Below are 24,249 nucleotides of genomic sequence, written 5' to 3' on the forward strand. Positions count from 1 at the left end.
CCCATTACCCAGGCTTTGGTTTTAAAATTTGCCTGTGAGTCACAGCGAGTTTAAAAATAAACCTCCCTTCTGCAGTTTGTTACTCGACGATTAAGTCATGCAGCTTGTTACAAGTGTTCTCCTCGGAATTGTGCGCAGTTAAAACTACCATTTCGAGGATATGACAAATACAAAAAAAATAGATTTGATTGACATCTTGGTGTAATCTGCAGATCTCAAGAGGAGCGAAAAAATGTCGTTACCGCATGTCAGTCGAGTGGTAGCAACATGTGTGCTCAAGTGGAGATGGCACGTCGTGATAGTGTTTGTGGCGGTGAGCCGGCGCTGAGTCGCACTTTAAAAGGCTCCCCTAATGTGCTAGGTCAGGCCAAGGTCAGAGTTCATGGAAGGAGTAGGCCAAGGGAGGGCAAAAATTTAACTGGAAACATTCTTTTTTACTCGGAAATAGTTTTACTGAAACTGTCAACAAATTCACGGACAGAAACAAACATAAAAGTGACCAATCATGGGTTCTTGGTGCCGCAAATACGGGTTAAAAGGGATTCATTATAATTTTGAGGTACTTTTTGAGTCAACCAATTTTTCTGCTCAACCGTAAACTGACGGCAGTAAAACGTGTTTTGACTACTATACATGAATCATATACAAACACGATTATTTTAGTATGCTTCCTATTTGTGGATACAAAATATAAACAGCAATTATAGGCAGAGGCATTTTGTGAGATAGGCCACCATCTTACTGCACCAGATGCCAAAATCTCCGGGAAACGGTAATCAAAATACCTCACTGATAGCCACTCTGATGTGATGCCCCACGGGGGTGAAAGGTGACTATCGTGGTGGGGACGGATGATTTATGGCGGCATCAGGGCAGGGAGGTGGGGTGCTATCTTGTCTTCACCGCGGGCGAGCGCATCCATCTTTGTCCGCACATGAAAGTAACATCATTCAAGCAGATTGCGGTGGGCTAAAGAAAATCAAGTTCTAACAAACTGCCACGACTTTCACGTTGTGAAGAAGGCAGTTTCTCGGAGTAAGCAAAATACGTTACAGTACATAATTGTACAGTTAAAAAAAAAAATGCATGCCTACATAATAAAAAAAAAAATCTATTAGGGCTGAATCAATTAATCATGATTGTACTTTCAATCGCTTGATGGAATAAATGGTAACAAAATTAGCACATAGTGAGCAAATTGATACACGTAGTGAGCAAATTGATACACGAGCTGCTACAGCTAATTTAAGGCCAAAAGCGCTAAATAAATAAATAAATCTCATTGGCTGACTCCCATGTCACTCTCCAGTAAGGCTTCAAATTTATTGCATAACTGAAGCCCTAAAACAGATCACTTACTGATCATGTATTCCTGCATGGATTGAGTTTTTTTTTTTGTTCGACTCCCAGAAGGTTTGGGAATTAACTTAGGGGTGAAAGAACGCGGTCTTGTTATCAGCTTGACACAGGTTCAAAGGTTGTTGTCTGTGTCTTCTCCAGTGCTGAGCCTACAAAGTACTTTATGACCTTGTGCCCTTTAACATCCTCTCGCCTCCTTCCTCTGCCGAAGGCTTTGGTGTCTTGATAACACACGTACTCTATCTCCGAGTCGACAACAACGAGAAGCTGCTGTTTGTAAACATTGGTGGCCTTTAATGTTGACGCGGCTGTAGTTTTAACACATCATGACAGAATCGAACATCCTGGCTATGATTTTGAACTTCTGTGGTTTCGAGACAAGAAGATAATGGTGTCCCAACATTTACGGGCCTGACTCTAATACACTTATATTTGAAGCTTTTATGCAAAATATTTATCCGTTATATTGTGCACAATGGCATATTGAAAATATCAGTGTGCGCACACACACAAACACACACGCACACACACACACACACACACACACACGAACGATAACCTGTGGGCTGGTATCATAGTAATACAGCCAGGCTGACCTTTCAACCACGGCAAGTAGGAATGATTTATTCACACGTCGTCTCCACTGAAATGATTTCTCCATTGCCTTGTTTATCCATTATTCATTTAGCTATCTTCTTCCATTTCCCCCCACAGCCGACTAAACAGGAACAGACTCACGCTGCTTCCAGAACTTCTCTTCCAGTCCAATCCCAAACTAGGCCGACTGTGAGTACGCTTCTCTTGCTTTTCCCTCGCTTGGTTCAGATGTTGGATCGTGTCATAGAAAGCCTTTTCTGTTTGGTTGGGCAATATGGAGCGATGGGAGTGTACGTTCAGGTCAGACTGCGACACGTCCTCCCTGTGTTTCATCCCAAAGGTGTACTTCCTCCCCTCTGCTCTCCATCCATCTTTTCTTCCTTTCCGGAATCCTATTTGTTTTAGCCTCCTTCCTGGGAATGATGTAGGTTGAGGCAAACATTAGAGCTGCATACATTTTTTGGTCCTGCTTTTGATTGTGTGTCTGCAATCATTTTAGATCGCACACACATGGAGATATACTGTCCATGTATGTGTGTTAGGAGTGGTGGGGAAAGGAAATACCACCACTGGCATGATGGTGAACTTCTCACCTTGTTCTTTCTGCTTTGAGATGAGACGAGATATGTTTTATTACATGGGACAACTTCAGCTTGACAGTTAGTCATTACGTCATTCAAATAAATCTGGAGGAACCACTGCAGCTGTGACATGTTTGTGGATTTCCAACATAAAAGCCAAATTGGATTGAAAATGCAAAGGACTGCATGTAACAGGCAAACTGCACAAAAGTGCTTCGTTTAATATATTTCATACGTTCTTATTTTTCTTTTGTGTACATTTTTCCTATTTTTACCCAATAATTATCACTCTTAGTTTTGAAAAAAATATTATCATTTTGTCAAAGATGAACTTTTACAAGATTTATATGATAATATAGATTTGAGATATTTGGAGAAAAAAAAGTATTTTTTTCAATATGCAGTATATTTTTACAGATATATTATAAAAACTTTATGTAATTGTTTTTTAGATACATTTTCATGCAGCTTTACATTTTAAAAGTAAAAAATTACATATTTTTCATTTTTCAAAGTTTTTGCTCTCATATAAAATGTAACAAACTGCATAGCTGACCTGTCATTCTTGATCAGAAATCAAACTCAGTGGCACCTCTGCAGGCCACAGCCAGTACTGCACTCCCGTTTCCCACAATTGCTCGCAGATGCAAATTTCAAGTGATTAATTCATCAGCTAATTCCCTTTCTCCCCTCCATACTTTCATTTTTTAACTAGTCCAGACTATTCCAGTCTTTTTGAGACTTTCAGGGAAAACATTTTTACTGGTAAGTACGGTTTTTCACTCCAAGTATGCAGATGTGAAGGTGTACTTTCATTTTGAGTCCCACCCAAACAAAGCATCGTAAGTCTCCGTTAGATGACTTTTATTCCGAAAATGCTAATTCTACTCCTGTATTTATAGCGCAGAGCTGTTCACAAAGCAGTAAATTCAAATACATGGAAGTGCAGCTCTCATTCAAAGATTTATCCCCGCCTCTGTGCTTCATCCAAGTAATCCCCAGCGTGTGCGTGAAGGCCCCAGAAAGACGAAAACTCTGGCCGCGCCGATGCCGCGCACGGCAGATTTGCGGTGAGGTGTGATGTATTGCCCGGGGCGGCAAACCTGAGCGTTTCGGCGGGCGGGAAACTGTCATTTACGTCAATTGCGGCTTCCGCATAAACACACGCTGGCTTGCTCACGTGCGCTCAGCGTGTTGCTTTTTTTGTGCTCGCTTGTTCTTCATGAGTGACAGTGTGATTTTGCTTCACCGCCCGGCTTAGCGTTCGCCCTAAAAGCCTTAATTGAAGTGGAAGGGCCTCCATTTGTCACAGGTCAAACATGGCCGGCTGTAGGAGTGGAAAAGGTGGAGTGAGTAGAGAGCACACTTCCAAACTTAACATTATAAATTTCACGTTCTTTATATCCCGACGTTGCCATCAGCACAAAGTAAATTACAGTGTCTGGACTGTTTCTACTGCCCTTTATTTTCTTTCTCTCGGCTTTTTCCCCGTCTTTTGCTGCCATTTGACCGAGCCTTTTATCCCGCCGATGTTTTTTGTCTTCGAGCCAGAATTTTGCTGCTACTGCATAACGGTTGCATTGGAATGTTCTTTTATGATCTGTTATTAGGGTCCGAGTACCAGTACCACTGCCAAGGCTCTTTTGGAATCTCAGATGATTTAAGTGAAAACACACCTATTTGCCTTTTTGTAGGTGGGACCAATCTTTCACCATTGGAAATGAATGAAAATGCGATGACCCCATACTAGTCCGGGCCCCAATAAACAAAAAGCGTTTCTAAATCAGAAAAATATTCCTCCAGTACCGTATTTATAATATAAATAAATTCATGTAATATAAATAAATATATAAAAATCCAAAATAATAAATCAAAATCTATTTGCATCATTATAATGATGGACAAATATAGTAATTTGACGACAATAAAATCGAAATTATTACTTCGCTACCAGTCCAAACAAATCAGATCAGTGATTTTGTTATGAAGGTTGAGAGGTGCAAGTGGTAGAATTTCAACCACAACCCCACTTGTTGACTTTGAAAGAAGGAAACATTGATAGATTTGACAAAGGTCTTGAAAGGTGAAGTAGGATTCTAGAAGATGCCGATGAAAAAGTGACACGCTGGTGGCTTTCTGTTTTGGATGTCAAACGACGGCAGCGTGATAGGATTTACCTCTCAATCCTCCTGTTGAAGCCCTGCGGTCTGAGTTTCCGAGACGGCGGGGCAGGACGCATGAAGGGGAAATTCTGTCTTTGCTCTCCAGCTATCACGCCAGATTAATACCAGAGAGATAACCCAAGCATGTGGGGGTCGGTAGAAAGAAGCAAAAAAGTTTAGTCGCCTCTATTTATAGGACAAGCCTGGCTTACTGTGGTGGTGATTGATGGTGAGGATTGGGGGCTGGGGCGAGCATCTTTGAATTGGGGTGGGGGCAGTGGGTGGCGGCGTGTTGATGGATGGCGGGGAGATCAGTTGCCCCATGAGGTGCTCCGCGGGGGGGGGGGGGGTCAACCGAAGATGGACATGGTGATAAAGATGAATTATGGACCGGAGTCTGTGGTTTTGGCTGTGTGGGGATTTCACCCAATATTTGCAAAGAGTGGTTATGACCCTTATTTTACATTAACAATCATTTTCATCCTGACTGATTTTATTTTATTTTTTTTAGGCTGATGGGTGATCCGATAATTGGCAGAAAAATAGTCAATGTCCACTACAAGATACAATGAATGAAATGAATTGGTACACGTCTGCAGAACATTTGGTGTGGGTACCTGTAACGGCCCTACAATAAAATATCGTCTTCATAGGCTGTGATGAAAAACACGATCCCCTTTTCAAAAAGTCTTACCCATTTATTGACATATTATTTGTTAAATTCCAATTTTGTACTCAATGTACGTACGTCAACCTTGTAGTAAATCTCAGAGCTCGGCGTGATTTCCCAGAATTATTTTGAGCAAATCCGGCCGGTGGACTTCAACTGAGCCTCCAGATGTGAACGCAGGGAACCTTCATTTACTGTAAACACACGAGTTTAGGTTGGAGGCAAGCGGAGAGAAGAATGAGCGTGAGGGAAGCATGTGAGGGTCACTTGAGATGTCTTTTCCTCCTAATTAACTTAATGGGCAAAGTCGAGGAGACGGCTTTTAATCTGGTCTGATTGTCCATTCAGAGGCCGCCGCTGCTGCAGTTTACCTGCTGGAATGCATCGGTTAGTGTTACAGGAAGTGGGTGTTAACTGCACATCCTGCAATTGGCCAGGACCGATGACTCGACTGGTGAAAGGGAATGCATCCCCTCATTTGACATTTGCCTACTTTGCTTTCTGAAGCACCCTTAGGTCCACACACACACACACACACACACACACACACACACACACACACACACACACACACACACATGTAAAGACAACAGGAAGCTTTCTGTTGTTTGCGTTAGCCTTGCGCCATCGGCAAACACTTGACCACTAAGACCCTGTTTACACGTCACTGTTTTTTTTTTTTTTGTTAAATGGGACATATTTTTCATCCACACATCCCTGGAGATTTAATCCTTCTTGTGGTTAAATTAGGAAATCACCAAGACACCTTATGGTGATTTTTGACTCAATCATTGTCAAAAAAACAATCCTTGCAGATGCTCCTCAGGTCTATTGAGATCAGACTTGGCCATGTTGCCTTCCCGTGATGCTGCCAGTAAGATTTAAATGAAATTTGGGTAGTGTTGGAGCACGAGCCAAAGGAAAACCTCATCTTTTGGCTAGTCAGCGACCCGTTTGCGAGCCCCGATGCACTTTCTACTTTGTCCACATTTACAGGCAAAAGTAACCCGGAGGCTAAAAGTTAAACAGCTTGTGTGCCACTTGTCAATTTGTCCGTTTTCAACGTGTGACTAAAACAAACCAGCTTGTCTTCTGTCCAGAGGGGTTGTACTTTTTCCTTTCCAATGTCAAAGAATTTTTATGTTTGCTGTGAAATAGCGCAGAGGCGGCATGTGGTTGTGATTTAGGCGCACAAATATAGGTGAGCGGGATGGTGGGGTTGGTGGGGGGGTCGTTGGAGACAACTTTTTTTTTCTTGTAATAAATAAAAAGTCACGTTCAAATTCATCTGTTTACAAGCGAGCGTCTGTTCAATGTGTATTTTTAGGCTGCTCACTGATGACACAGCCATGTACATGCATAATTTGTGTCTGGGCCCGGCATGTACATATTTGCTTATGTTTGCGCACGTTATGTCATTTCAACACGTATCCTAATATACATGCATGTTAAGCTGTGGTTTGTGTGCATTTTGTGTGCGTGTGTAAACGCCAGAGAGAACAACTTGGTACCAGGCCAAACGCACTCACGTAGCGTTTGTTTAATCACAATTTGGGTTTACACGAGGAGGCTAATCGAAAGCAGACGCTGCTGCCTGGAAGATCGAGGGGAGATGAATGGGTAGGGATGGTGTAAGAAGGGAAGAAGCAACTGAGAGGCAGACGAGAACACAACAGAAAACGTTTGATAAAATGTTGCTTAACAGAACAGACTCATGATCTGGCTTACTCAAGGATGATTGAACATGACCTGACAGCTCCTGGTTGCCCAGTCATCTTTCAACACAGCAGATAATTTAATAAGAGTTTAGTCGGATATGATTCAAGATTGGACTGTTTTCCAGGAACATGAGGATCACTATGTCAGTGAGCAAAAAAAGTACCCCCCCCCCCAAAAAAATACTCATCGTCAGTTGCAGTTCCAATTATTCCGCAGGCCTATATAACTATATATAAAGTATATATCAAATAACTGTAACAAAATACGGTACATAAATGAAGTACAATAAAATATATCAACACTAAAAAAAAAAAATGGGGTAAAAAATAACTTGATTTTGAGAAAATGGACCACATTCCTTTGGTCAATTTGACTCAACTTTCTTTCTTCTCTTTCTTTTGCGCAAACAACCCACCCCCCATAAAGTTGGTAATTATCTTAAAGTATTACATGTGTCAAAAATTTATTTTCTAGCTAAGAGTTGGTATCGGAAGTACCGACATATGGTTTCGGAATCTGATCTCTAGTGGTCATTGCGCACTACATGTTCTTTTCAATCCTGCAAAATGTTTTCCAAATGATGTCAACATGAAGCAACACAAACTGGAAAAGTACCTGAAAATTTTCATTTTATTTGAGTCGTGATCACGTCAAAACGTTTATGACTCATTTCGACGCGGCTAGACATGTTGCGTGAATGTTTTTGCTTTGCCAAGACGAGCACTAATAATGTAATGATGACATCGGAGGCTGTCAGACATTGCGCTTCGTTCCTGGAAACTGTCTGCGCCTTTCCTCCGAAGCGTGTATAAATCGTCTCTTAAGCTCATGTGACTGCAAAAGTGGACACTGAAACCTCTCGTGTGTTTGTTCTCCACGTTGCCGGCTGATATATTGCGTGTTGTCGTTTTAATTTGACTCCAGTCCGTGGGATTGTTTCGGGAGGCTGTCCGGCATCATTAAGGCTTCAAACGACGCGGGTAGCGCTGGGTAGTGTCGGCACTAAAGAGGACCCTTGACGTGTTTGTGTTTGGACCGTCGCGTGTGTTTGTGCATAAACGCGTATTTGTCCAAATGTTGACGTATGATTGATTCTGTTTAAGTCGAGTCCGACTGCTACAAATGAGGCCGATCTGTCACGATTCCGCTGCTGTGTGCAAATGTTTTTTACAAAAACATGGCGGGAAAACCAATCAGCAATCCACATCCATCCATCACAAATGGATGAAAAAAAAGTAATACTAAAGCCAGGCCAAAGTGTCTTTGCTGGGACTTTCATGACACATTTTTGCCTCATTACCTCAACATGTTTTGATGTTTGACACCCAATTTTATTTTGCAGTGTTTTTTATTTTTTTCGCAATTTGCAACAGTTCCCAGATGTCTTCATAACACATCTGGGACAAGTTTTCATCCAAATACCCCCTTGGATAGAATTACAATTACAATTGCAGCATACTTTACATCCTGTTTGAAGCTTCGCTGAACTCAGCAGGTTTTGAAAATTAAATTAGTTGACAAATTAATCAAAAAAATAAGAATCTTAATGAATACCACTTAACACTATAAATAAAAATAAATAAATTCCAAAAGATATTCATAAGACATGCAGAAACAATACCTATGAATTGTCTGTTAAAAAACGAAAACAAGCGGGCAATGGTCAAAACAATGACAATGATACAAACCCCAAAATATAAAAAAATATTACGAAAAAAAAACAAATCAGCGTGTAAGTGACTTACACTGCTTAAGCATCTCATATAATTTTTTTAATTGCAACCCACATGGTTGTAAGACCTTTGAAATCCATGTCTTAGCCGAGCAAGTCCCAAGTCCTCAAATTACCAACCTATAAGTCTAAAAGGAGTCCTCCACGTGACTCTTGCTTTGAGGCTGCCTTTGTCCCCATCATTGATAGGGTGGCTGTTTGATAACCATTTTCCTTAAGGAAGTAATTTTCCTCCCAAGCCAACCCATGCCTGCACGCCAAAAATACACAGCGTGGAACCAACACTGGAGCAGATCATGCTCAGCAGATGAATCGCTGGAATCTCCAAATATTTAAACGTTGTCTGACATGATCTTACATCCAAAAGGTCGTGATGTGCCGTAGGTAGAACATGAGACATTGGAAGACGCACCAAAGCGAGCGAGCCACTAAGCGAGAGTTGGGCCACATGAATGGAGCGGGAGAGCGGATCTGACCTCTAAATACAGAGCACTGCAAAGCCGCTTGAAATCCTGACGCGATGTATTTATACACACGCTGGCAAACGTACAGTGAGAGCGTGTACTGCGGACTTCGCCGACACATAAACACGCCGGAGCCCACATCGCCGCAAACACAACTTTGACTTTCTTTGGTGGTGGTGGTGGGGGTTCTATTATACAACTTCTGGGGTGACTCTACCTGCCCAAATTATTTAAAACACATTTAACGTTTGCTAAACATTTACCGTCCCAAGAAAAAATAGTCAGAAATAGCGTTTCTTATAATTGGAGATTTTGCGTCAAGCCAAGACGACGTATACAAACGTCACGTACCAGCCACATAATTTGGTTGAACTAAAGGTGGAGCGAGATAATTAAAGATGTTTAAAAAGTTGTCGGTTTGTGTACGTTTTTCAAATCAGGTGAGTCACGTAAACTCGTCTGCAGAAAACACTTGAAAGGAGATTAAAGCGCCATAAGGAACAGTTGCTTGTTTAGTTGCTCCTTCAAGGGTTAAGCAATGTTAATTTAACGTTTTTCACTTGTTTCATTTTATAATTGGCTAATGTTACTCTCAAAACAAAAATTAAGATACAATAAACTTGAAGTTGAACTTTTTTTAATGACATTTGCTTAAGGTTAATTGCATTATTAAACAAATGCATTCTTTGTGTGACAGTCACTTTCACATTTTGTATTTAGCAGTTTTTAAATAATTAATCTATTATTATAGATGAGTAAGATAAAATGGGCATTTATCTTTTTTTAAATTAAATTTTAGGAAAATAATACATTTATGATGAGATGCAAAATGCAAGCAAACTTGGGTTCAGTGCCTTGCTCAAGGACACTAACATGGTCACCAGGGTTGAGGATCCAATCCACAGCCTTAGAATTGGGAGACAACCATCCTACTATTAAGCCACTCTGCCCAAGTATTACTATATTAAAAATAATTTTATTTATAAAAAATATTTTGATACATTTTATAATAATTTTATTCATTTTTTTTCTCTGTGAAAATACATAAAAGTTTATAAAATGTACAAAAGTTTGTTTCTAACAAAAAATTGCACATTTTATTTACACATTATAACATGTATTTTAGCCCACCCCAGAATTAAAAACTCCAATGTAAAAAAAAATAAAGAAAGTCCGAGGGGAAAAAAAAAGGCCACTTTTGTACATAACAAAAGCAAGAGACAGTGTAAAGTTGTTGTTGCTGAACTGGGTCACTTTTACAAGCGTGCGGTGTCACGCTTGTGCGCTTTAAAGGCTTCCGTCGTCGCTCCAGACAATCAACTTCAGTTTGCCACTTTGCTGCACACGTCCACCTTCTCCAGTAAAGTCAACGCCATTATCTTTGCAATCGTGCAACGGCTGTCTCCTCATAAATAAGCTGCAAATACACTTTTTAGTTGATGTGAACACATGAGCTGAACCTTCAATTTTCTTCAGACAAAACCCCTTTAGCTTAGCTCGCTTTTCTTTTTTTTCCACCCCCTTGCTAATTAACGCATCTCTCGAGGGCATCTTCATCGTCATCATTATCGGCGTTGACAAGCTGAATGTGTGGGAGAATAAAAAGAACGAGAAAACGCCATCTGGGGCAGAGGGTGCTTGTCTGCTCATGACCAATTAACATGCTCGTCGAAGAATCCTCAAGAATAATGAATAAAAAAGAAGTTGGGCCTCACTTGATAAATAAATAGTCAACCAGTAATTCATACCTTTATTGTTGTAAGCAGTAAGGGACCAGAAATGATCACTTATTCATTAGGCAAGGCAAAGCGGCTTTTTGCATTTGACTTGAAAGTACAAACTAAAGAGAATTGCATGTATTTTTAAAAGAATGGCATATATTAGCTTTTGAATCCATTAGGTTAATGCTAATGCTGGCACATCATGGAGGGGAAGACATAGTTGTGCCAAAGAAATAGCATCTATGTAGCTGGCAGTGTTATAATTCTTTTTAGCCAACGATGGATACGCATGTATTCTTTATCCTCTGCGAAGAACAAGTGTCTGTGTTGTCTTCATGTGTAACCGCACTCTTGTATTATACTGCCTTCAGGTGGCCAAGGCAGGCGTACCAGAAGGGAGAGCAGCACGATATTTTATGACATTACTTTGCATAATTATCTTTATCCATATTGTGCTGTTTAATTTTCTTTTTAATGCCCTTTTGTTTACAGTAACTTGCAAACTGCTCTTAAAATTAAAGGTTCTATTTTTTTTCGGGTGGGGTATTGGGGTGATGTTTTTTCAACTCTATTAATGAGTTTGGTCTGGATTTTGTGAGGCAAAGGAGACAATGCTGGGGAGAGTGGGTGGGCGAGTCATCCCTGCCAATGGACAACACGTGTGTGCTTTACAAGGTGCAGAGCTGGCTGTGGAGGGCGTGTTGGCAGATCACACCATAGAGACGTCTGAACACATGCGCGCACGCACAATGAGATGTAGGCATGTAAACGCTTGCGCCTCACCTCAGTGACAAGGCGCCGGATGATGACCATGTCATTGTGTGCGTGCATGCGTCTCAGTGTGTGTTTGTGTGTTTAGGTATTTGTATGTGAATGTTTCTCCCTTATTTTGTTTGTCAGGTTTTTTTTTTCCTCATTGTGTGTGTAACAGTGCGTGTGTGTGTCTTAAGTGTTACGTGTTAAAGGAATGTGTGCACACGTGCTTCAGTGTTTGTGTGTTTTTTTGTCAACGTGTGGTGAGCTTGTGTTAGCCTGTATGTGTGCATTGAAATTTGTAAATATTTAGTTGTGTGTGTCAGTTTGTATGAATGAGCATAGTATGTATGTGCACGTACATACTATGACCATGTCATTGTGTCAGGTTAACCGATCGGGTACACACAAGAAGTATACATGGACACACACACACCGCTGTGATTATAACGTAGTCTATGATAATTGCTAGTCATTGCAGCCTCTCTGTGGCATAGTTTGCATTTCTTCCATATTTGCCCCAATTGACTCAACTTTACACACATGCAAACATTGGGAGACCCACGTGGCTCTAATTAGAGCAAATGAGAATTGAGACGAGGACTCACATCCTCAGGAATCTGCAGAACATGTGGCTGTTGTTTTTTTTTTTTGTTTTTTTTAACGAGATGTGGCTGTTTTTTTTTTTTTGTTTTTTTTTTTGTTTTTTTTAACGAGATATGATTTATCGGCGGGCGGCTCGGTGGCGCACTGGGTAGCACGTCCGCCTCACAGTTAGGAGGGTGCGGGTTCGATTCCACCTCCGGCCCTCCCTGTGTGGAGTTTGCCTTTTCTCCCCGGGCCCGCGTGGGTTTTCTCCGGGCGCTCCGGTTTCCTCCCACATTCCAAAAACATGCATGGTAGGCCGATTGAAGACTCCAAATTGTCCCTAGGTGTGAGTGTGAATGGTTGTCTGTCTCTGTGTGCCCTGCGATTGGCTGGCAACCGGTTCAGGGTGTCCCCCGCCTACTGCACGATGACGGCTGGGATAGGCTCCAGCACGCCCGCGACCCCCGTGGGGACTAAGCGGTTCAGAAAATGGATGGATGGATGGATGATTTATCGGCAACGATAAGCAATCCTAATCAGCAGTAATAAACTGTCTTGTGTATTTGTATTCTTCCATGAATTTGGTGATGTGATCTTGACTTTCTGCTGGCTTCTGATTGGCTAGGGCGGTTGTAGTTTTGGGCGCAGCCTGTCTCTTTGGCATGCGTTTGTGAGCATGTTTTTTGGGGTTTGGATTAAGATGCTGATTTTATTGTGTCCACATAATGAACAAAGTATATTTAACACAGCAATAACAAGATCATCATTCACAACTCATTAAAAAGCAGAAAACTTCATTGTTACCTTAAAGTGGATTAGTTTATTGCTTTAAGAGGCGTCACTGATGCGGGATGAATAATCCTGGAAAGTGTGTGTGTGTTTTTGCTTTGCAGTGTGTGTGTGATCTGACAATGTGTGCGTGTGTGAGAAATGCAATAATGTTATGAATGGCAACTGCCGCTGCATTCTTCGGCTGCTCTGATTTTAATTAACACCATCTCGTTAGAACTCTCAAACCCACACAGGCGGCCCTACAGCAACACACTTATTCCTGGCATGTTGTGGAGCGACCGACCGCGCGTTTATATGGATTAGATTAGGAATGGTGCACGCTAATACGTACCCGTCTTACTTTAAACTGTTTTTCAAATCAGGCGAGTGTGTGTAGATTTGAGTTTGTTAGTGTGCATGTCATGTGGTGACATCAGTATAACTTTTGGACTTCATTTCATTCAACAAGCATCTGAAAATTACATTTGCAAGTTTGGGCTTTTTCTTTGGGATTTTTGGTGACATTCAAAAAGAAGCCGTATTTTTTTGAACGTCTCACCTTTCATTACACTTTTGCCATTCAAACTTTCAAAGGAGGAGAGTTCGATTTGCGTTTGACCTCAGATGCCCCACTGTGCAGAAAAGAATGCGTGCGAGTCTCAAGATGGAAGTCATGCGTTTGTAGATGTACGGTGGCGGTTTCGCGACGTCTGGCCGGCGTCGAAACGTCATGAGGAAGGTTAGAAATGTCCCGGAAAAATCAGAGTGGCGGCTAAGATAAGATGTTGAATGCTCTTCATGTGGCTCGAGTCGTCCCACAATGGCTCTAAAAAAAATGTTGGCTGTCTTGTGCTTTTCAGATGAGCATATTTTTGGTGATAGATCAACAAACACGCAACATTTTGGTTACTAGGAAAGAATGGAAAGAGGAGAATCAGCTCTCAGTACGATGCCGTGAAGTTGTACACCACCGAAAGCCACAATAAACATGTTTGTATCAATCAGGCTTGCGAATGAAAGTGAAATGTTGAAAAGTGTGGAAGTATAGCTAAAGGTCTACTAAAGGGGACACCTGAGTAACCCACTAGCCTGTTCTAAAAAAATTGCTAAGCAGCGATGGGAGATTGTGATTTCCTAGGAATGTTTGAGATGTGATCATTTGAAAATGTATCTGTCTCAGGAGGCAGCCGTCTTTCTTTCTTTCTTTCTTTCTTTCTTTCTTTCTTTCTTTCTTTCTTTCTTTCTTTCTTTCTTTCTTTCATCCGTCCTATTGTTCTGCCATGGGTAAAAATTCAATCATTCACACACACATACACACGATTGGTCAGTTTATAACAGTTCCAAAAATGTCGACTTTTCTTAAATCGCATTGCATCTCAGATAGTCCCTTTGTCTTTCCTGCCTCCCAGTTGAAGACTTTGTGAGCCACACCACAAACAAGCGTGTGGTCATGCAGCCAAGCGGAGGCCACAATCCTCTCACTTGTCTCTGCAAATATTTGGGATGATTCGAGTTCCCGTCAGGCCGCCTCCATGTGCCGCCTTGACAAGCGTAAACGGGACTTTAACATGTCAGCATGAGCTCTCAGAATTGATACGCTCGCAGAGCGCAAAACTACCAACACTCGTCCGACTTAGCTTTGAAAACTCCAAACTGGTAGTGAAGTTTCAGCCACATTCATTCCAGCACTGTCAAGGCGGGTTTATTTGTGTGGACAGAACATGTAGTGTGTGATAGTACTTGTTTATGTCATAATTTAGAATGTTTTTTTTTCAAAATAAATACTCCAATGTAGTTTGACCATTGGTGGCCACGGCATGGCAATAATCAGTAAATCACGATCTGTTTGTCTTAACTCCGCACTTAACGGCTCACTTTGGGATGCGACTTAATGGACAATAAAAGAAAAAAATGTCTTCCTTCCTCCCCTGTAATCCTCCTTAAGTGTTTCCTCGTCTTTGTACTACTTTAAATCACTTCCACGGCACATCGGCACTCTATTAATCACTCGTTTAATTCCTGAGGAAGACCTAAGTAATAGTAGCGGCTTCTTGGCGTCTGTCGGTAAAGAGCCCCGCTCGGAGCGTTCTGGAACAGGAATTAAAAAAAAAAAAAATTCCTTTGAGATGAAAGAGTGCTCGGAGGAGGTGCTTTAATCAAATGTGCTGAGTGAAAGCCGAACCTGGTGGGAAGGTCTAATACCTGCAAACACGCGCTCGGCACACGGAAACGGGACAGACCCCTTTTAATTTAGATATGTATCACGCGCACATACGCACATGCGCACACACAAGCGCATACACTTTGTTGTGGAGCATTGGACTTGAATGGGTCAATGAACAGCAGTAATGTAAAGACAAGTGTGGGCCTCCTTTCACGTGTGTGTGTGTGTGTGTGTGTGTGTGTGTGTGTGTGTGTGTGTGTGTGTGTGTGTGTGTGTTGCACCGCATTGCATCCCATAATAAGCCAATGAAGTAAAAAAAATACTGTTATCGTGGTAACAGCCAACATTTGAGGTCCATCATTCCTATCGTAATTATAAAAAAATCAATACAAGGTAATTTGGATAATCTGTGTAGTCATTGCTACGGTTGTGTATTTTCACTTCCTACTTTGATTGTGTTATGTTTTTTTTCCCCTCAAGCAAAACATTTTAAGCTAGGCGGTATGGCAAATAGTGGTTCTCACTCCTGCTTCACAGTCGAGAGGTTCTGGGTTCAAATCTCTACACTAAGATGCCAAATGATCTGTAATTTTTTTGTAAATGGAAATGATTAAAATTCGTCATGATTTGCAGTCAGGTTTGCTTCCTGTTACTGTAGTTCAATGTCACAGCAATGACCCTCACACTCTTTGTCTGGAGCTGACGTAATGACAATCGGTTTGTTGTCGAGGTTACGGGTCAAGAGCAGCAGATGCCAGACAAGTAGCGGCGTATGAATCTCATGATGCTTTGAGTGCTGGTGGTGTGTGACATGAGGTGAGCATGCAAGTCAAGGCCGAACAAAGTGCTCCTCCAAACGTGTTGGATTGTTTATCTTTGTTGTGCACGCTCAATGACAAGTGTGGGTGAGTGTGCGCAAGGGTGTGTGCATTTAGTGTGTCTGTGTGAGTGAGTGATTGTTATATATGAAAAACATATACAATATATGTGCTGCTTTATTACACGCGTGTGTTGGAGACTTTCCTTTCCTGTCCGTTTCCTTTCCCGGCAGAGATGAACTTTGTCATTCCTTCAAGTCCTTTACGGCACTTTTCACGGTGGCTGACCTGTGCATTAACAGCCCGGCGGGAAACCTCTCAACAGGACCTGCCTGCTAAGATCATCCTGGCCACGATTAGCAACAATTGAGCAGCAAAGCAGATGCGGGCTTGACGGCTAATCGCGGTTAGCGTGGGATCGGAAGCGTTTCACCATATGAAGTGTGTTTGCTTTTCAATATAGAAAAACAAGCATTTACGGACGCCATTCTTGTGGTCAGTGTTGCATTTAGGCGGGAGCAATTCTGCGATGTATCCAGGCAGTGCTTCCCTTTCTATAACCAGAGATGTGATTAGATTTTTTTATGTTAGCTGGGGTCAATTTTGTAAGTGAGTCTACTGTTGCAGTAAGAAGACATCACTCTGGATGTTGAATAAAAATAATCAGAATTCCCTCAAACTTCAAACTAGGTTTTGTCTTTGAATGAGGTTCAGATAATTAGCCTCCATAATTCAATAAGGGTGCCGTCTCAAATTAGACTTAGCCCAATTTTCCCCAAATGCTTCTTTACGCAGCAACCGAGTCGAGAGAGAATCAACAAAACTGACAGATACCAACGTGTAGAGCAGAGAGTTTACAATGAAACAAACTGCAAAATGCTAAGGAACCTTGTTTAGACGTGGTTGCTTGGCAACAATCAAACAACAACGCTAGACTATGTCACTTTTTGGCTCATTGCGCCTCACGGTCAGAGACTTTGAGGTAAAAGAACTGATTAAAAGCATTGAGTGCGTGCACGGTTATGCCCTTTTTGCTGCCCCGCTTCCATTGCGACCGCAATTACATCATTGCTTTGTTTTGTTTTGTTAGCCCAATTGCCACCGGTGTATTTTGCAATATGAAACAAATGAAATGGCTAATGGGGAACACATGAAACTGGATTTGATGTAAGGACGTTTAATAAAACAATATGAGCGCACTTACGAGTCGCAACCAGTGCCAGACTGTGTAGACAAACGAAGCTGGACAAAAAGAAAAAAAAAAAAAAATAGTTGTCCCTTTTTTTTTTGTTCGTCAGTCTCTTTTGTAGTTTGATCATAAAAGTGTTGAGGTTGATGCCGGGGGGGCGTGGGGGGTCCGGGTTGTGGCGACGCCGTCAATTCGACTCTTTTCCACTAATGGACTCTCTTGTGGTGACAATGTTACACCCCGTCTTTGCTCAAATGCATATCGACGAGCGCGCGGTTACGTGTGAGGTATTGTTGTTGACAACTCGGAATGAGACGACGACATAACAAAAGCATCGAGTCAGCTTGCGTGCGTGTGCGCGTGCGTGCTTTGCGGCATGCTCACCACCGAGGTCACATCTCTCTCTCTTTAATCATCGTTTTCCTTCAACTGTAAATAGGCCTTTGAGATACACTCAGTCTTCTACCGTACCGTATAAACATTTTGGCATACATTCTACTGCCTTTATTTCACATTTTTCAACCACCCACGCTCATGTGATCTGACGGTAACGTACGGACATGTGCATGTGCACGCACGCACACACACCCGCTGGGTTGTAAGCTTGCCCCTTCGCTAACCCGTGATCAGAACAAGACAGACACTCACAAAACCAAACCGCCTTGAGAGTACAGCGAGGAACCGATCGCCCGCAGCTTCCTTCTCCTTTTTGGACTGTCCGCTATGCTAAACTTGAACACAAACACGCAGAACGGTCGCAACTTGAACCTTGAAGGCATCCAAAGCGAAATTTGACTGGTGAGGGTTTACACTTTCATGTCCAAAGTAGGAAAGGTCACATCGCGTGACAACTGGAAAAAAAATTCAATGACAATTAACCGATTAATCGACGTCTTCTCCGCTGTCATCACCTTAGTGTCGACAATCTAGCAGTCGTTTGACCGCTCGTGGCGTTTGTGTGTTCTCCCCAGGCTTTCTCCCAAACAGACAGATTTGCGACTAATCCAGGGTGAACGCCGTCTTTCATCCAAAGTCAGTTTGGGGCCATCTTCCAGTAATAGGCAGTAAAAAGCTATCCAAAAAAGATGGCTGAAAACTTTTATAGCCCCTAAAGCAAAATAAGCAATTTTGCCTCAAAACCCGCTCTCGTCTTTGTTTCCCTTAACGAGTTCCACAATTAAGTGTGCAAAAACAGTGTGCTATCAATCACCTAATGGACGTAACCACCAAAAGTCTTTCCCTTTTCAAACTGACCATTAACATTCCCGCCGCAGTGGCTAATGGGGCAGTACCTCCGTTTAACCGCCATGCCTTTGACTCCACTTATCGTAATGGCCGACCGGGCACCGTTTGGACCGCCTCGGCTCGGGTCAGCGGCCCGACATCAAACCTAATAGCGAGCCATCAGGCCAATTGAGCCGCCTCTCTTTCAAGTAAAAGCATCACGCTAATGAAAGCTAGCTGCTTCGGACGTCATCTAACGGGAGAAAGGAAAAACAGCTCATAAATCTTTATTTGGGGGATTTAGGAGCCGGTCCGAGCCCAACTTTGACGCGTCGCACGTCAGTTTGTTTAAAAGCTTTCAGTCCGTCGGAGTTCATTTCGTTTAGGCTGGAGGCCCCCCACTTGTCTGTGTACACAAATGTCTTTTCAGGCTACTTCCTTGACTTCACACCCTCCTTCATCCACTCCTCCTCCTCCTCCTCATCACCATCGTTCTTCTGTTAAACCAAGGTTTATTCAATATCTTCTAGTAGAGTTCATTTTAAATAACAATTGGCAGATTTTCATGAATTTCTGATTGCTAGATGTTTCTGGTAATGTCTTAGGTCTTTGGTTAAAAACTCCACCCACTTTCACATTCATGAAACGATTTCAGAATACAAACCAAGTAAAATAAGAGCTAATTCAACTACGTACTACAGACAAACAGTGTGATTATAATAACATGACATTACTTGGCACATGCGGAATAAAATATTCTAAGTGGGCTAAATGCAGGCGCAGTAATCATGCACAATATGCCACACAGCATTTTTAAATATTGAGTGAATGGGCTGAGTTTTATTTGTCTAGTCATTTAAAATGACAAATTGATAAGATAGACCAAAAGCAGAGCAAAATGGTTACTAAAATTAAAAAAGTGTGGGTGGTGGTATACACAGATAGTGAGGTAAACAAATAATATTGATTTTTAAAGACAGCGGATCTATAGTGTTTGAGATAATCACGCATCTACTTTTATTCCATTTGTGTAAAACTGGACGCAACATCCAACAATAGATTTTATTTACCCACTATATTTTGCTTTATTAACAGAATTTTTATTGTATTTTATTAATGGAACTCCTGTGTTCGCGCACATCTAGCTTCCACACAATGTCTCTACTGCCCTTTGTTATCTCCTCTGGAGTCGGACAACAACGCAAGTGGGAAAAGTCAGCGCATTTATTCCGTGTTTGGTTTCCCGCCGAAACGAGCGCAAGCTGCCACCAGTTCTGTTTGAATTGCTTCAACTTTTAATGAGCAGCCAGGGAGGTCGCATTCTTCTTCTTTTCCCCTTTAAACTGACCGGATCCGCCGTCTCACTTTCTTTTTTACTGTCTGCCTTTGTGCCGCTCACTTTCTTTCTTCTCCACTTTGACTGCCAGCTGAAAGCCTCGCTGTATTTACCAGCTTAGCCCCCTAATCCCTGGACAAACTACTATCACTAATGACTTTCTCACTGCATAGACCACTGGATGGGTGGATAGGTGGCTAGGGCAACTATAGACATACATACAGGGGAGCAGAAAAGAAAGAGAAGACCAAGTTTACCTCATTTTAAGAAAGTTTTTGTTCACACAGACCTGCTGAAATCATGCTTGGCCTAGAATTGGCTGTCGCTTTAAAAATTCAACATATTATAGCTGTCTCGTGTTCAAAGATGTTTTGCGAATATGGGTACGCTTCTCGTGCAATGTCGACCGATTGCGACTAGTTTCGATGGTTTATTTTGCAGTCTTTGACGATTGGCCTCTTTTTAAAATTAAAAGCGACTTTCCTATAACTTGTAAATATGAAAAAGGCATCTATTGCTTTGTAAGTAACATGTTAGTATGAATGAATGTAGCAAGCACATCAGGGTTGCTCATAAAACTACAAGAGATGGTAGAGAAATGTAATTTTTTTTCCACACAAAAGCATCAAAATCTAGAATACTAATTATCATTCCTCTATTGCAAAAGTTTGAGTATTGATTAAGGGTACCGATACCAGATATCTGTGTCGATACCAGTCTTATTTCAAGATATCAGTACTTGCTGTCTTAACGAGGCCACAAGAAATGATGTACACATTGGAATAAACTGACACTCACTCAGAAGGTGTATTTTATACGGCAGGCAGGCAGAAGACAAAGACAGAAACAGGTAGTTGGTACCCAGTCATGCGTGTCCCTCCGTGTGTGTGTGTGTGCACGCGTGTGTGAGTATAAAAACATTCCTCCCCTGCTCTTCTGTAGGGGTGCACACCTGCAGAGTACCTGAGGTCACAAGGTCACACAGACATGGCATTCTTAGTGGTGCAGAGGAGGGAGGGACACATGGAGACAATGAGTTGGTGTGTAAAAAAAAAAATAAAAAAATAGTGTTAAGCCAGCCCAGTCCTTTCAGCTCCTATAAAGACAGGGAGCCAAAAGCTCTTCATTGACTTCTTTTAAAAAGCAAAAAATATATCGAGGAACATCTCGCAACTCAGAAGATGTGTATTGTTTTATATTCATTTATCCATCCGTCGGAGTAATTTCAAATGCTCACATGAGGTACTGAATATTGTCCCTTGCTCAAGAAAGGCAGCATGGATGCATGCGTTGTTTTGACTCCAGTGTTGAAGTCCTCGGTGTACCTGTGAGGTATCGGCGAATGGCGCTGAGGTGCGAGCGCATCGCTTGCGGCCCCTCACACATTCCGTCCCGCATGAGCGAGCGCTGAGTCGTGTTTGCTCTGCTGTGTTTGCAAGAACCTGATGCATTTTGTCGTGTGTTTGTTTGAGATTTTGGACTATAAATCTGTCAGGGGGATGCAGGCGAGAGGAAATGTGGGAATGTGTGGCTTCTTGTCCGTAGTGGAAATCTGCCCATCCGTCATGCTTTTAAAATTGGATAAAAGACATAAAATTCTAAAATGATGATTTGATTTTCAAGTGGAAAATGTCTAAACGTGGCAATTTACGTCAAAGGAACTTTCCAATAAAATACAATTCAATATGTATGTATGATATATTTGGAAGTAGAACAATTTGAGTTCTGTCTTTTCAATCAAAATTGATTGTCCAATTCAAATTGTTTTTTGTTGCACCCCTTGAATATATGTATATATCTTTATAAATATATGTATTAGGCATGTAAAATAGTTAATACAAAATAACCCAACTCAGTCACAAAATATTTTTTGCCTTGTGTTAAAATTGAAAAATTCTTCTTTTTTTTTTTTTTTTAATGGCTCGGCCAAGAAAACGCCAATCATAAAGCTAAGCAACTTTAATCTATCTCCACCTACTGCCACCTCCCATCTGGACAATCACAGCATGGAGTGCGGTCATTGTGTGACTTATCTTTGACTTCACCAAAACAGGTTGAACCCCCTCCAAGCCAGTGCCCTGACCCATTTAGCAATCTGACTGTGTGAACTAATGAACTCAGCTTTCAGTCTAACGCTCAGACTGGCAGGCGGGTGCGAGGCTCACACATGAGCGTAGTTGGACTCTGGCTAATTGACTTTCCTATCCACCAAGATCCAAATCATTAGATTTTTTTTTAGAGTTGTCATCATGCCATAGCACCAAGAAGCTTGATTATGCATTTTAATTTTTAGAAGAATGAGCCTCTTAAATAAACTAAAACTATCCGTTTTGATGATGTAGAAGTCTCCAAAGCCGGTCCTCATTTTTGTCTACTTCATTTCCTGGTTTGGACTCAGACACGCTAACAAGCGCGCACAGGGACACACACAGACAGACCCTAACTCTTAGAAGCAAGGGGTCTTAATTGATTGGAACCCAGGAGCTTTTAATTAAACCAACAATAAATCATCCTCTCAGGTAATGAGAAATGTGACACAAACACCCACTGACCAGTGGCGATGACCGCGGGCGGTCCCGCCAAGTGAATGGGATTCCGTCGCTGGGCGGATGTCTGGGTCTTTTAATAACAGCCTGCCGCGGCTAATTTATGATTGGTCGATTGGGCAGTTAAAGCTCCAATGGGACCAAAGCATCGGGTCAGGTATTTGACTCTTTTTAAAAGGCCTCTCCTCCCGGGGGACATGCTTGTGACTACGACTACTGCTACTAGTACTTAAAACCAAGTGGAAGCCATTTTGCAATGAAAAAAATGACATTGTCAGAATGCTCATGGCAATTCTCGACGGTGATTTCTAAGCTTCTAGGAACTTGACAAGGAAGAATGTTGGAATTGAGTTAGAAGTGGTAGGATGCAGAAGGCCGTTCGTTTCCAATGAATGACAAATGAGCCCTTCCTTCCCGTGACCATTCCATGAGAACATTTCGGCCAAACCACTTGTACCATCATTGTGCCGCACAAGTGGACTCAATCTGCTGCCTGAAAGACATCTCGAGCTCACAAAAGCCTCCTTAAATGACTCATGGAGACGCACGCTAACTGGGACAGACAGATGAGGCTATTCAGATGAAGGAAATGTCACTCAGCGCTAGGATTTAGACTCCAGTCACTCCAACAGAGATTAAGTTCTCTCTTTATTAGCCACTTCCTTTCCATTGCACTTTTGTCCTCTGCCAAGGAGGTAAAGATTTTTTTTCTATGAGTGTAGCATTGTCCTGGTGGGCAAATCCTTTAGTCATTCATTGTGGGCTTCAAAATTGGTTAAAACTATAGGCGTATCATATTTGGCATGCTAGTTCCGAAGATAGCGAGCCTGCTAAAAATAGGGATGAGATGAGATGAAGTGAATTAATTGGCTAGCCAAGACAGTTGGCTAGGATAGCTATGTAGCTAGATTGATAACCATATAAGAAGTTTGATTAAAAAAAGATTGATATCTCACGAGAATGAGAAAATTCTTATCCTCCATCTTTTTTTATCTCCATCTCCTTTCCCCTTCAAATATTTGTCGTCTCATGGACTTCCTTCCTGTTCACTCACTTTCTTTCCTGTCTTTCTCTCTGTTGAGATTTCACTTTTACTCCTTTTGGCTCGGCGAGACGTTGTTGATGTTGGCCGCTGCCGACTCCTGCTGCCTGTCAGCCGATGACTAATGACTCCATGTTGCATTGGCGATAGACATAAAGGCGCATTAGCGTGCTAACTGAGCAGTGGCCTTGTTGTTACAAGGGCAACATTCACGCAAAGTTGTGTTGGTCAACATTTTTTTTTAATTAATTTTGACCAGACTCGTGTTGTGTAGGTCATATCTGACATGATTGTTCATATTCATAGATGAGCTGCAGTCATCTTCGATGAAACCCAAAAGATAGTAGGGTTGACCTTATTGTTAGTTGCATTATTCAAAACAATTTTTTTTCACTTCTGTCCATAATTTAATAAAAACTCTGCTGTGATCTCTAACAGCTGAGTTTTTGATTTACTCCAGTTTTCTAATAAAAAGTCCTTTCATTTATTCTTCGACTATCTAAGATGGATTTTGTTTGGCTTGTGAATGTCCCCGCTTGGAAAATCAAATTTATTACTGGCATTGCACGTTCTAGAAGTAGTTTGACAGGCACCATCTGACTGCATATTCTCTGCTCATCATTCCCTTGTCCATTATGTGCTCCTGTCTTTTTTTTCTCTGTTCATACAAAGATAAAGAGTTTGACCCGGGACCCCTGTGTTGTACTAATATGTCAGCCCTGAGGAAACGAGGAGAAAAAAGACAGAAAGCAGAGAGAGACGGAGGTGGGAGATGAGTTTGCGTGATAAAAGTGACACTTTGGGGGAGAGGGA

The 24,249-nt window shown here is 41.7% G+C and overlaps 1 protein-coding gene across 2 annotated transcripts in view; it reads left to right on the forward strand.

The window, feature by feature from the left end:
- The window catches only part of slit3 (slit homolog 3 (Drosophila)), a 168,110-nt gene that overhangs the window by 19,454 nt on the left and 124,407 nt on the right, over window positions 1–24,249 (forward strand). For both annotated transcript variants that reach the window (XM_049750086.2, XM_049750076.2), the window contains exon 4: window positions 2,074–2,145. In XM_049750086.2, coding sequence (XP_049606043.1) covers window positions 2,074–2,145 — 72 coding nt within the window. The remainder of the gene's footprint in view (window positions 1–2,073; window positions 2,146–24,249) is intronic.

Source organism: Syngnathus scovelli, chromosome 1, assembly GCF_024217435.2.
Source record: "Syngnathus scovelli strain Florida chromosome 1, RoL_Ssco_1.2, whole genome shotgun sequence".
Lineage (NCBI taxonomy): Eukaryota > Metazoa > Chordata > Actinopteri > Syngnathiformes > Syngnathidae > Syngnathus > Syngnathus scovelli.